This window comes from Numenius arquata, chromosome Z (genome assembly GCF_964106895.1).
Source record: "Numenius arquata chromosome Z, bNumArq3.hap1.1, whole genome shotgun sequence".
Taxonomy (NCBI): Eukaryota; Metazoa; Chordata; class Aves; order Charadriiformes; family Scolopacidae; genus Numenius; species Numenius arquata.
In genome coordinates, this window is record NC_133616.1 from 10,183,467 (window position 1) to 10,198,014 (window position 14,548).

Sequence of the window (14,548 nt, forward strand, 5' to 3'; positions counted from 1 at the left end):
TTTTCTTAGGAAAAGTTGTACCGGTGCCATGTGGGCAAGAGCACTTTTACTCTACTTCCATTTTTATGCTAAGAACAGAAACTGCCTGCCTCAGTGGATGGAAGCAACGTGTGATTCAACACTGTCATCTGTCAGTTTGCCATCATATGCCAGCCAGTGCTTGGTGTATGCTAGAAACACAGGTTCAGGAGGGCTTAATGTACCAGCAGAATTCAAGATACAATCCCACTGCATCGTGCTCAACACATTTCATTTTAACAAAAATACTAAGGATTTTGCAAGAGTTTAGCTGAAACCACAAAACACAGACGTATAAATCACAGGGAGAGCACGTAATGAGGCTCCAGTCCCAAAGAAAAGATGGGTTCACGTATGATTACTGGCTCTCCCATTCCTATTTCAAAGAGTTTTTAAATTCCTTTTCTCTGCAGCATTCTCACTGTGCAAGTGTCCCTTCATCTCTCTCTCCCTTTAACATCTACCTCTGTCATGAGAATTATGTTAGGAAATCTTCCTGACAAAAAACTGAGAAAACAAACCAACCCCAATCATCACAACAATGCACTATCAACAACAGACCAGGAAAAATTGTCTAGTTGGAAGTTAACACATCAAATGCCATGCCTATCAGCCAATATAGCCACCTACTAAGTGTAAGTGTCCCAGAAATAATGCATTTCAGGCCTCATCATACCAAGCATCTCTGAAATGCTGAGAATTGATTTCATCTGAAACTAACCCAGTACCCAGCAGCTAACAAAGCCCATTTTTTGAGTGCAGAAGGATCACGACAAGCTGAGTTGAAGATCAAACAGAAACCAAGCAGAACAGAGTTTCCACAATTGAGCTTGCATCATGTTGATAAGGAAGACATAATACTAAGCATTAGGAGTAAACAAAACGCCTTGTAAAATAGTTTATATTAATTAGAAGAGGTGGGTACTTTTGGGACGAAAGGCAGGAGCCACAAGTATCCAAGACAGGAAATGTAGATCAGAGCAGACCATCCCATTTTCATGGAAAGGTGCCACATGAACGTGACCCAGTTCCGGTTATCAGCCTTTCTCCCCTTCCATGATGAATATATACAGAATTGTGCCACAATACCAAAATCTACAGAATAATGTGTCTCCCAAACATGTGAAACACTGGGCCTCATCCCATCCTACAACCTGCCAATGTTTACCCAGGGTCTGTACGCCATACTGTCCACCTGCCCACAGCAACTTGCTCTCATTAAGTCCTGCACTGACCCTTTCCCTGGGTCTGAGTTAGTACACAGCACTTCTCCTAACATGTTTGCAGAGGTCGGGCAGAGTCAAGACAGCTTGCTTGACTATGCAATGCTTATCCAAACAGGCTGGAGAGAGGATGAAATGATTGCCCACCACCTTAACTTGCCATCACTGCATCTGATGTGAAGGGTAGAAGGTCACATATGACAGAGCTGGACAACATGCAGCCTGCAGACCAAATGCTGCCTGGCTTTGCAACACAACCCCTATCCGACTTGTTACTAGCAGAGAGAAACTTGCAACAACCAAAGATCCTGGTCGGCTTTGTCAGATGAAGCAGTACTCCACACAGCTCCAGTCTGTACTAATTAAGTGCTGCCCTTAGCCTTCCAATGACATGCCGATGCAGCCCTTGGCTGGACAAGGCTGTCAAAGAGAGAAAGTTCCTCCATCAGACACATTTGAGCTTTAAAGAAGTTACTTTCACAAAAAGCCATGAATGTGTCAGGTTCTCTGTCCCTGCTCAGTAAATACAACCCTGGTTGTCAGGATGTATACTCAGTGGAACACCAGACACCAGTGTACTATCACCCCTGACAGACAGCTGATCAATACTGCCAGTACCAGTGGCAGCCTTGGAGGCTGAGGGGCTCAGAAAGGCTTCAGACTACTTTTTAAGAATGGCTTCCCTTCAGCATTTAACAGTCGTACCTGTCTCTTAACTTTGAAAATGAGCAGATCAACAGGCCTGTCCGTCAGATGGTTTCTAGGCAGACCACTGGCGGTTATCCTGGAGTTCAGCATAAAAACACCAAAAGCTAAGATGACACTTTCTCTACGCCGATGAACAAGACATTCAAAAGAGTGCATGCTGGTCAACAACACAGAGTTTTTAAGGATTTCGAGCAAAGCCTAGCTTCACAAACCTCATTCAGGACCCTTCTCACACTGCCAGGTACAGGCCAGACTCAGAGGGAATGGTGCTCTCCTAAGGGCACCCTCCAGCCTTACAGGATGAAAAAAAACCATTTCATATAGTGTATGCACTTCAAATCAAGCAAGGGACCTTCTCCTCTCTATTTGCTTTCAGCTGGGGATCATGTTTCAGAACACATTTTTGTTTTATAGCTTCCGTGGCAGTTCACAGTGACTCTTAGGTCCCATCTGGAACACAAACTTCTACCTCAGCCCTTGAGATGTGGAAAAGACTGCCAGTCTCACCTCTCCCTGAGACCACATGGAACCGAAAGTTTTTACACTGGGAAGAAGAAACAAGAAGTCCCAAGATGCTGAGGTTATTCTGTACTTTAAAGCACAGGATAGGAGGGAGAGGGAAGGGACAAATGGCAACTCCAACAGAACAAAGCAGCAGTATTGCACAGAACTCTGTTACCCAAGCAAATTAGTATGATAAACCCCAGCCAGCCTCTGAACTGCAAGCATCCAGTCCCTACTTGCAAGATACAGACCGGGAGCCTAAAAAGCAGAGAAAACAATTCTGTACCAGAAACGCTAGAAATGCTGTACCAGACTTGTTCTGTCCCACTTCTGAGCTTGATGCCAGCATTTCCAGGCACATGGAAGAATCCTACATACCCAGTCATAGCAACAGCCCCTTAGATACACAAGGGTTCACTATGAGCTCTGCTAGTTCAAAACCAACAGAAACCCTTAAGCACAGGTTCAGAATATCCTTCTAATGCAAGTGTTAAAGCCATTTGTGAAAATTTCCTAATTCTTGGCTGCTGAAGAAGGGAAGGAAACCTGCTTCCTAAGCTTAGTATCGCTGCTGCACAATGTACCATCTTATCCTGAGACAGCAGGGTTCGACTGGACAACCTCTTTGGGTTCTACTCACTCCGTGTCCATCTAAACATGCGTGCATGTGCCAATTCTACTCCACTATTAAGACAGGGTTTCTAGAAAATACTCAGGAGTATTTTTCGTCTGCCAACAGCTTTTCCAAACTTGCTAATCTCACTACTACACCCATTGCCGTCAACAACATGGATAAAGAGGGCCAGTCTTGTCACATCTCTAGCCTCTGCCCGATAAGAACACACACAAGGGATGCAATGAGTCCACATTAGCTCGTATAAACAGTTTTCTTCCCCACCAAAAAGGTTAGAAGCCAAAGAACCAAACAACAACAAAAAACAAGCTAAAAAATATTTTCATAATTTGCCAAGACTCCCACCATAAAAAAAAGTGTTTTTCTTGCCACTGAGAAGTAATTTGAGTATGTAGACCTTCACAGCGAGTCTTTCTGTTCACAAAACAATTACTGTGTTCTCATCTTTACACTAGCTGCAACAAGAAACTAAGGATTGGTACATCAACTCTAAATAACATACAGTTTGATATACTGGAAATTTCAGTAGTATCATCAGTACTAACATGAACCTGCCAATAACAATCCTCACCTGCTGACAAAAGGACCTGTGCAAGTATTTCATTAAAGTTCTTTCCATCTCTCTGAACATTTTATATCCCCATCTCACACAATCAGATGCTGAGATGGAATTTGCTTACTCCAGGTGCCAAAGGGAATCAACATCTTGAGTGAGTCAGCCCATTATCCAGCTTTCACTTTAATGCCAAGGTGAACTGTATTTCAACAGGTCCCAGAAAACAACAGACCTTCAAGCTGAGAGTGAGGCAGACAGGAGTAAGGGGGAGAGCAACACACAAGGGAGCCCTTCCCAGATGGGAAACAGAAATAGACAAACACTTTCAAGTGTTCTGCAGCATGCAGCTGGGGCACAACACATAAACAAGCCAAGCCTGTAGCCTCAACACAAAGCAGCTACATGCTCATAAGAAGTCTTGACTACTTGGTGATGACCTAGTGTCTCCCATGGCTGTGAGCCAGCTGGCCTTCCTTCATAAATGTCATTTCAGAAGCTACCAAAAGCCAGGGACCACTCTACCTGCTCACTTATGCAGCCACAAAGTCCCACAAGCCTGTATATTTCCTTCTCTGCAAAGATTCCCCAGGGTCCCATATAGTAGTGCAACCATTATGTCAGCCTCTTCAGAGCCCATTGAGTATAACTGTGTCTATGAAGTGAAAAAACATCCTGATATGAAAAACACATGCCCTGGCATAGGGAAGGGGATATCAAACCCTCATAGATGGCTTTTTTTATGTAAAGGATTTTATGTGAGCAAAACTATAACTTCATGGAGATGCTTCTTTGCAAAACACCTGGACTTCTCACACGACGAGCATCTAACAGCAGCTTTGCGCTGTGAGCGATGCCTATAACAACGGCCACGGAGAAGAAGGTGCTGCAGCTCCACACCGCAGGTATTTCACACCCGTCCCGCCCCCGGGGACCACCGCTCCCACACTGGGCTGCACACACACACAGAGCCTAATTCTTCCTCTAGATCGCACGTATTTTGTAAAAGTCAGCTAAAATCCCCTACCAGTTCTCAGGGCTCCAGCTCCTCTGGCTCCCCGACCTTCCCCGCTCCCACCGCCGCCTCCCACCTCCTCCCCGGGGCACTCCCCGTGCCCAGTACCGGTGCCCACCGGCCCAGGCGGCGGGAAGCACCCGCCCCATGGGCCAGCCAGGCCGCGATGCTCCGGGTCGAAGGTTTCCACTGAGGCCGGAGCGGAGCCGCCGCCGCCCCCCGCCCCCGCCCTCACGGCGGGCGGCTTCTGCCGTGGCTACCGACGGCGCCCGGGGAGATACCGGGGGAGGAGGAGGAGGGAGGGAGGGAGGGAGGGAAGGAAGGACGGACGGACGGACGGAAGGGCCGAGCGGGCTGCCGTGACCAACGAGCGCCCCGAGATGACACAGCAGCAGCAGCAGCCGCCGCCGGGCACGGCCCCGGGCCCCGGCGGGGATGGCGGCAGCGCTGAGGGGAACGGCCGTTACATAACGGCGGCGGCGCGCGGGCCCCACCTCAGCACCGCCGCCCCCGCAGCCCCGACACCCGTCCCCCGCTCCGCCCCCGGACCCCCGGTGAGGCGGCAGCTCCCGGGGACAGCGCGGCCCCGCCCGCCCGCCCGCCCCTCACCAGCGGCTGCATCTCGGCGCGCACGGCGGGCACCTGGAACCGGTCTATCTCCTCCATCATGGTGGCGGCGGGGCTCGGGCGCGGCAGGGAGGGAAGGAGGGAAGAAGGGCGGGCGCGGGGAGGCTCCTCAGGCGCCGAAGGACCCTGTCGCCGCCGCCGCCGCCCGCCGCGGCTGCTGCCTCATCGCCGCCGCCTCTCGCCGCTGAGGTGACTCAGCCGCGCCGCTTCCGGGTCCGGCCGCTGCCGCCCCGCCCCTCAATTGCATATTCATGAGAGGAGGCGGGGCCTCCGCCAATTATTCCGGTGCCCGGATGCTCGGCTCTCCGCGGCCCCCGCCCCGCCGCCGCTGGGACGTACCATTCCCTCCCTCGGGGGGAGCGGGAGCTCTTGGCAGCGTGGGTGGGTGGTGGAATAGTCGGGCCGTTCTGGGGCCGGATTGGCCGCCCGCCGCTTCCGGCTCGTTGCCATGGTTGCCGCTATCAACTTCCGGCCGAGCCGTCGTGAGGAGCGGCCGGTGGCGGGGAGCCGCCGCAGCAACCGTCATGCCGGCCAAGGCGGGCGACAGGCACCGGCAGGTAAGGGCCTGTCCCTAGCGGGACGTCGTAGTAGGGCGGCGCTGTGCTCTTCTGTGACACCGCTGTGGTCGTGGTGACGTCACCGCCGTGACGTCAAACATCCCCTCAGATGGCGTCACTGCAGTGCCTCGTGCAGCCGAAGGTGGCGGCTCACACGAGGGAACGTCGCTCTGTGTGGCCCCGCTCTGGCTCTTCTGCCCTCAGCTTCCTCTCAGAGCGGGTGCCCCGGTGTCACTGGTCACGGTGACACCAGGCCCACGATGACATTACTGTTCCCACTGCCACCATATGTTACATCGCCATGCACAGCCCAGCTCGTTTCCTTCCAGGGTGTCCCGCAGAGCTGTAACCCCTACACAGGGCTGGGTGAGACACCGGGGCTCGGCACAGCTCCTCTTGGCACTGCTTACTGCATGGTTACATCGTGTTGCCTTGCTCTGTCCCAGTACTAAAGCATGTCATCACCCTGCCAGTGACACCTTGCGGGTTCTGTGGCACCTCTCTGCATTGCCACCCTGTTCTGGCGAACCAGCATATCCCAAAGCTGCAAGAGCCCCATACTGTTTCACTCTCCTGTTGCAGCTCTGCGAGACTATAAAGGTTCTCAGCTGTCTTTATGTGATGCCATTTTGCCACTGTTAGAGTGTGTGACACTTCCCTTCCAGGGTAGGTTTTAATGCACTTGAAGTGTCCCCAGTCTGCCAGAGAATCTCTCAGGGACAATGAGCAGACAGGTTTAAATGCCATGTTTCTTAAATAGTTTTTAAAAAATTCTTTCAATTACACCTAGCTGTAACTTCTGTCACTTTCCTTTTGTTTTACTATTTGGTCTTCTCTCAGCTCAGACAATGAAGTGAGGTCTATTGCTAACTTTCGTGGCCCTAACCCTACCCTGGGAGCAGTGGTGTGGGTGGATGTGTGTCTGTGAGAGCTCAGTCTCCTTTGGGCTCTGTGTGGGCATGTCTGCGTGCATCCCCTTGCAGCATGATGGACTCACCTGGATCTCAGCAACTATCAAAGTGTTTGATTTAAAAGCAGAGATGACCTGGCTGATAAAACCCTTTTCATAACAGGTTTAGGTCAATCCCAACGTATTTGGTAGGGGGAAGAGGGTTAGCATAGGTGGCCCAGAAGAGACCGAGAACAAGTGGCCTGCTTCTTTACTCCAGAACACGTGCTAGAAAGCCGCAACTGATCAAGGAAAGCAGAAGGAAAAAAAGAGGGACCAACGTGATGGTTCAGAGCTGTGAGATGGTAGCTGAGATCCCTGTACAATCCCCAGTGGTCTGTGAGGGGTTTCAAATGGCAGGAGCTTTTTCAAGGAGGGAACAGCAACCCTTGCTGATCATCTGATCCCCCTCTCGTTACCCAAGAGTGATCCCTCTAGACTGTAGTTGATCTACACTAGGGCTTTATGGGCTCTGTACTATGCGACTACCGAAGCCTGAGCTAATAAACCCTGCTAAATGTGAGCTGACTCTGCAGAGCTCTATTGGATCTCCCTGCTTCTGCAGCCAGAGGTTGGACCCTGAAATCCAGAAGTACTGAAATGGTTCTTCATGGGCCTGGGGTCTCTGGAAGCCATCTGAGGGTTTCTGCACATGTGGTAGGAGGGCTTCTACTCTCTTGCTTAGAGAGAGGTTCACTGTGACATTCTTAATCCTTCTACTAATAAGTGCTAGTAATTACCAAGTTACAGAAGGCTTTATGAAGTTTGAAAAGGGCACAAATTCAGAACCAAACCACACATCTAGTCCTGGATAATGAAGATGTTTATGCAAAAATTATAAAACCTATTAATAATAATAATGATACAAACTATATCTGGGATGAAAGGCTTCCTCTGAATTTCAGTTTCTTTTATTTTTAGAATTTCCACATAAAATATTTTCAATCATTTTCAGTAGCCATTATCTCAAATATTCTGAAACAGAGAGGCTTTGATTCACATGTTATTTGAAAAACTTAATTAATGTACTGTAAAGGCATTAATTTTATCTTAAAGCTCTTGAAACATCATAAACTGTTTAAACTCTTAGGATTTTTGGCTTTTCACATAACTTCCATTACAATAACTTAAAGGACAGTAATTTTAACTTGTCCTGTATTGCCTTTCCTATATTTACCTTCAGCTTGTTAAATCTAATTGCTGTTTCATGTCCCTTTATCTGCTAGAATATTCTAGTGGAAGAATTGTGTGGCCCTGGAGTCTAGAGGCTTTTCCTCATTTTCCTTGACTCAAAATATAGCCCATATCTCAGTGGCTTTGGGAGTCCAGGGAGTGGATGGCTGTGCCTTTGCACTACTCACTGCTTGATCAGGGCCTGGTTATTGGTATTTACTATAAAATTAATTGGTGAGTCAAGGTCGAGATCCAAGTTCTTCACAGGAAAATCTCTTTTGAAAGAAGCTCCTGCACTTCTTCCTCATAGACTTTCCTCCTTGCTGCCAGTGTTTGTAGTGAGGCTGGAAACAAGCCGGTTACTTGCTGGTGAGGCTGGTTTTTCTGCTGAGCATCTTTTCCATAGGCTTTCCATCCTTGTCCCTTTCATTGCAAATTCTCCTATAGCACTATGCTCTTTTCACCTGTCCCTGTGCCTTTCATTCCTCTGTTTCCTATATATTGCTTTGTTATGCTCTGCCTCCTAAGTTTTTCATTGCTGACTGCTTTTCCTTTGAAAATTTTCTTCCTCAGATAGTTCTCAAAGCTGAGATAGTTACCTAAATATTATCAGGTCCTTCCCTTTTACTGTGTGTCACTTCCAGCCCCTCCTTTGCTTTCATGACTGTGTGTTCTTAAGTGCTTTGTGATCAATTCTTTTTTTATTTTTATTCTTCTTTTCCCTTACAGGTGGTGGTTGCCTGTCCTTCTTATGTGTCTGTCTTGTATCTGCCTTCTCTTCTGACATCAATTTCTTGCTTTATTTCTCTCTTTTCTTTATCTGGATGACTTTAGCCTCCACTTCAGTCTCCAGCCTCTTAATGCCTTTATCTTTTTCTTGGCAAGAAATCTCCTATAGTCCTGAGTGAAAATATGTCAAAAGCCAGTTGGCCATCAGGGATAAAGGCTGTGGCTTTCCAGATGAACCTTTTGAGTTGATCTACTTCATCTGAGCCTTAATGGGAAGCATGTTTGGGCTCTTGTATGTTTGTGTACATTAATAAGAAATGTTTTCAGTGTTCAGAGTCTGTTAAAACAATTGAGTGTGCCTGGATCTTTGTGTTCCTGATGCAGCTGTGTAAATAATAATACTTATGTATGCTCTGTGCTTCAATAACATCTTTCCTTTCAGGTCTGAAATGTGTTATGCGTAATTGAGCTCCACAGCATTTTTGGAAGATGTAGAATTATGGAAAGGCATAAGCCATCATCCCTGCATCAAACTGAAGGGAATGGAAAAATTAGATTCTCATCTCCCCTAAAAATGAAGTCTTGAGTATGACAAACAGGGCACTCAAAAGTGTAGTATTCTTTAAAAACACTGACCTGTGTGGCACGTGCACAGACATGCACAAAGTTCCTGATATCCCAGGGAACAGCACCCCGTTAGCCTGGTGTCAGTCACATGCATGGTCCTGGGTGGTGAGAGAAAGTGGCCAACAGTTTTGAGATTGTTGTTTTAATCATGGTTGTCAGGAATGCTGTTGGAGGTGTTGGTTGCAGATTTCCATGTCTTTTCTTTGTGGCTCAAGAAAAAGCCTTGTATGAGCAGTGGAGAGCATGGATAATAGGAAATTTTTTTACGCTGAAAGGGTTATTAAGCATTGGAATGGGCTGCCCAGGGAAGGGGTTGAGGCACCATCCCTGGAGGTATTCAACAGACAGGTTGACATAGTGCTTACTGACGTGGTTTAGTGATGGTATTTTTCAGAGTTTGGTTGATGGTTGGACTAGATGACCTTAAAGGTCCCTTCCAACCTAGACAATTCTGTCACTCTAACAATCGGACGTATTTTACTTTTTTTGCCAGCAAAAGCCTTTAAGATGCCTACTGGCTCTTAAACATGCATTAAACCATCCATGGAATATACAATAAACACTCAGTTTAGAGTCTCTCAGAAAACAGATAAGAAAAGTTACTGTCAAATAGCTCTAAATTGGCATTCCTAGTGTGTGTAAATGGATGTCTGCTGCAGGGAAGGCTAGAAGTCACTTTGCTTCCTTTGGCTTAATTTCCGTTCTGTGTGTCTCTGCTCCTTGTGCCGAGCAGTGGTTTACTATGGAGAGTGCTAATATTCAAAACAAGAATAAAAAAACTAGCAGGAAATTATTAAATGATTTTACAGAAATGTCAAGCTTAGCTTTTATAATGACTCTCCCTCTTCCCCTTAGAATCCTACAAGCAGCTGTGTTCTTCTCCTTTTTTCGGGTTATGTGTTAACCTCTGTGCTGTGCTCCGGGGGAAGCGGGAATGATAATGTCTCTGCTCAGGAAGATGAAGTAAACTTAGTAGGAGTGTTCTGTGATTGCTCAGTCTTGTAGTCTTGTTGTCATATGGTGACAGCTAGCATGGGGAGCAGAAAGGCTGCAGGAATGTCTCTTTAATGAAAGTAAAAAATATACTCTGGGTTTGTCATTGCCCTGATGAGTGCTTCATTAATATCTAATTGATTTTCAGCCCTTGGAAAATTTACTTAATATGAACTGACACTTCAGCTTTACAAAATAATCAACCTGCATCATCCTTGCCTCCGAGTTTTCTGGTATTTTAGTCTGGATCTGGGAAAACCACGTCTGCTCACCGCACCTTTTGCTTTAAGCATAGTGAGAAATTTCACACTACTCTAGGAGTTATTGAATAGTGGTGTGACTGGCTCCTCACCTTCCTGTGACCAGTCACAACAGCTAGTTTAATCTGACAGTGTAGGAGAAGGATGTAACCACCCAGCAAAGGCAATAGTGAGGAATCTCATCCTGGATGGCAGACAGCACACTTGGTAGCATCATTGCATCTCCTACTCGATTGCGCATGGCATGCCTTGGATCTGAATGTGAGGGATGGACGCATGTTTTCCTCAAGGATTTCTGCAGTCACAAATTCAGGATTTAACCCAGTTCTAAATGAACACTTGTTCTTGAGAATAAATCTCTGCTTCCTAGAACACCAAAATGATTTATTTACTGACGGCATTGCCACTGACAAGTCAGAGGTTTTCTGCAGCAAAAGCTGAAATAGTTGAAAAGTAAAGCCAGGGAAAATATCTGTAAAAAAGGAAGCAGGCATGATTGATCCAGGGCTTGGAAAAAGCTTCAGAGCTTTTGCTATTCAGTCAAGAAGGCAGGTACTGATAGTCCTGTCTATTTTGTGTAAATTCAGTGAATGAGTCTCAGATCAGAAATTAGTGGCTGTCACATTGCCAACAAAAAGAGAGAATAATAATCACTGTGGATAGAGTAGGCAAGAAGGACAAAACTTGAATGGATGGTTGAGTATGATTCTTTGTTTTCCTCATTTCAGGTCAAGCTGGAAACACGTTACTAGGGTGTTGAAGGCAAAACTTCCACTAAACATTGCATCTTCTTGATGCTTCTTCTCCCATTACATGCTTCTGAGATGCAGAAATAAGACAGCTCTTCCTAAATGCCAGCCCAGCAGTGCCTTTTTCATTTGCAGCAATATCCTTCGGAAAGAAGCCAGTATTTTCTTCTTATTTTAATTTTCCCATTTTATAACTAAAGAAAAAAATTAAAAATTAGAGGAGTTTCATTTGGAGACAACCCAGACGTTCTACCTAAAAATACAATTAGAAATGCTTGTTGGATAGGTCAGCAATAGGAAAACTTCCTGCTGAGGAACTTAATTTTGCAGCTATTTGCGTCTCTTGATGGTTTGTCCATGTTAGAGGGAGCTGTGGCAAGGGAAAGGAAAATTAAATGGCATTTAAAGCATCACTCTGGTCATCCAGAGCAGGCTGGATAGGAACGAATCCAGGCGGGTTTTGAACATCTCCAGAGAAGGAGACTCCAGCATCTCTCTGGGCAGCCTGTTCCAGGGCTCTGGCACCCTCAAAATAAAGAAGTTTTTCCTTGTGTTGGGATGGAATTTCCTGTGTTCCAGTTTGTGCCCATTGCCCTTTGTCCAGTCCCTGGGCACCACTGAGAAGAGCCTGACTCCATCTTCTTGACACCCACCCTTTAGATATAGATAAGCATTGGTGAGATCCCCTCTCAGGCTTCTCTTCTCCAGGCTAAACAGGCCCAGGTCTCTCAGACTTTCTTCATCAGGTAGGTGCTCCATTCCCTTGATCATCTTTGTAGCCCTTTGCTGTACCCTCTCCAGCAGTTGCCTGTCCTTCTTGAACTGGGGAGCCCAGAACTGGACACAGTGCTCTAGATGTGGCCTCACCAGGGCAGAGTAGAAGAGGAGGATGGCCTCCCTCAACCTGCTGGTCACACTCTTCTTGCTGCACCCCAGGATGCCATTGGCCTTCTTGGCCACAAGGGCACATTGTTGCCTCGTGGTCAACTTCTTGTCCACCAGGACTCCTGGGTTGCTCTCTACAGAGCTGCTCTCCAGCAGGTCAGCCCCCAACCTGTACTGGTGTGGGGGGTTATTCCTCCCCAGGTGCAGGACGCTACACTTGCCCTTGTTGAACTTCATTAGGTTCCTCTCCTCCCAACACTGTAGCTTGCCCAGGATTTGCTGAATGGTGACACAGCCTTCTGGTGTGTCAGCAACTCCTCCCACTTTTGTGTCATCAGCAAACTTGCTGAGGGTACACTCTGTTCCCTCATCCAGGTCGTTGATGAATATGTGGAACAAGACCATACCTAGTACTGACCCCTGGGGAACAGTGCTAGTTACAGGCCTCCAACTAGACTCCGTGCTGCTGATCACAACCCTCTGAGCTCTGCTGTTCAGCCAGTTCTCAATCCACCTCACTGTCCAGTTTATAGAGAATTTGCTAAAATGTATTTGTTTGGATTGAAATGTTCTTAGCTGGAGTCTGATTTAGGCTACACATTAAAAAAAATACTCTAGGTGCTGAACAACATAAGTTACTGAGAAGAAAATGGTTCCGTTTTACCTCAAACCAGGACATTAAAATACTAGCAGCAACTTATTGTCTGAACTCTGTCCATGCTTGTAAGCCTGGGAGAGCTTAAGTGAGGCAGGGAACCTACAAAAAACGAAGTGTGTCATTATGGAGTTAAGCTGTGTATTGTAATGCCTGTGCCCAATGGGATGAATTTAGGGTTGCCCCAGCAACCTTATTTCTCACATTTTCTAACTTCTGAATGCTTCCCTTTGAGAAGCTAATAATAGTCTGTTAACTTATAATATTTCTTTTCTGTAGCTAATTATGTAAGAGCAAAAATGTGCTTGAATTTTAGAGATGTGTATGAAGGCCAGTTGTTGTGAGCATCTTGCTAGTGAATATACAATCGTTATGTTGATTCACGGTTACAGTTTATTTGAATTGCGGATGCATTTGTAATCTCTCTGCTGTTGTACAAACACTGTGTGATATGGAACAAAGAAATAGCTGTCAGAGCAAAAGGATTACATCTTAAATAATAGTTTGTGAATAACACATTGATGCCAGTAAGAAGAAGAATGAGGAAGCAGTGGCCATCATTTTGAGCCATGGTGGCAGGACACCAACTACCTGGGTGCTATTGGGGACTCTTTATAGGTAATGTGGCAGAGAGGAGTTTTAAGGAAAGGTATGAAGAACGACAGCATGCTGGCTTCAGAAAGATTTACAAGGAGCAGGAGCTTGCAAAAGAAATAGCAAGAGGACAAAGCACAGATACACCAATAAAAAGGAATGTCAGGACTGCCTTTTTCAGCATGTGGCACAGCAGTAGACTTCATGATATTATCTGAATTAGGAGGTGATGTAGAAGATTTTGTATTCTTGACTGACCCATGTTTGCTTCCTACCTTGCTGCTTCTAATAGTTTTACACAGATCTACTAGTTCTGATGAGTGTTGCCTAGTGCTAATATTACCAAAGTACTAGGATCTCATCTCATCTCTTCATGTTTGTGTCACCTTCCAGCTGGATTCCCATGAACACCGTCTCCCAGTCATACACAACTGGATATGGTACTCTCAGCTACCCTTTCATAAAGGGTAAAAACATGCATGGGATCAAAAGACTTTCAGAGCCTGGTTCTTTTTTTAAATAGTCTGTAAACTTCATTACTCTTAAAATCTTGTGTATGGGCAAAGAGGAGACACATGTTATATATATAAAACTAAGATTTAATGTTAGTGTGACTGAAATCTTAGTCTAAACATTATAATCAGTCCAGATGTAATTATTACAGAAAATAAGAAGTACTTCTGTACAACAAAAAAAATGTTAAAATATCATTAATAATAATAATAATAATAATAATAATAATAATAATAATAATAATATTGCAGTTAAAATTGTTACATGCAAGTTTTGCGGTTTCTACCCCTTTTCTGGTATTGTGCTCACCCTTCTTCTGGTCTTCTGATTCCCGAGGTTAATGGTTTCATTTTGCCGGTGGTGGTGGTAGGGATGTTTGGCAAGTTGTCAATGTCTGGCATCCTTTACTGGGAAGGATAAGATGTCTATGTTTATAGTTTCTTCTTCACTCTAGGACCCACTTGGAGTTTCTTTTATATGTTAGCTGACACACTTGCACGTTTCTCTTTCATCATTAGTCTGGTGTTCCATGTTACACTTGATATTTCTGTATATGATACTTTTAAATATAGTATCATATAT

General features: G+C 45.8%; 2 protein-coding genes across 6 annotated transcripts in view; one reads left to right on the forward strand and one right to left on the reverse strand.

Moving 5' to 3' along the window:
• FAM219A (family with sequence similarity 219 member A) overlaps window positions 1–5,499 on the reverse strand; it is a 95,058-nt gene extending 89,559 nt beyond the window's left edge. For 2 of the 5 annotated variants that reach the window (XM_074165738.1, XM_074165739.1), the window contains exon 1: window positions 5,265–5,324. In XM_074165738.1, the coding sequence (XP_074021839.1) occupies window positions 5,265–5,324 (60 nt within the window). Of the gene's footprint in view, window positions 1–5,264 lie in introns of all 5 variants that reach the window. The other 3 variants (XM_074165734.1, XM_074165737.1, XM_074165735.1) reach the window with 3 other exon arrangements.
• A 307-nt stretch (window positions 5,500–5,806) lies between these two features.
• The window catches only part of DNAI1 (dynein axonemal intermediate chain 1), a 155,162-nt gene continuing 146,420 nt past the window's right edge, over window positions 5,807–14,548 (forward strand). Inside the window, exon 1 of the mRNA XM_074166282.1 lies at window positions 5,807–5,839. Within this exon, the coding sequence (XP_074022383.1) occupies window positions 5,807–5,839 (33 nt within the window). The remainder of the gene's footprint in view (window positions 5,840–14,548) is intronic.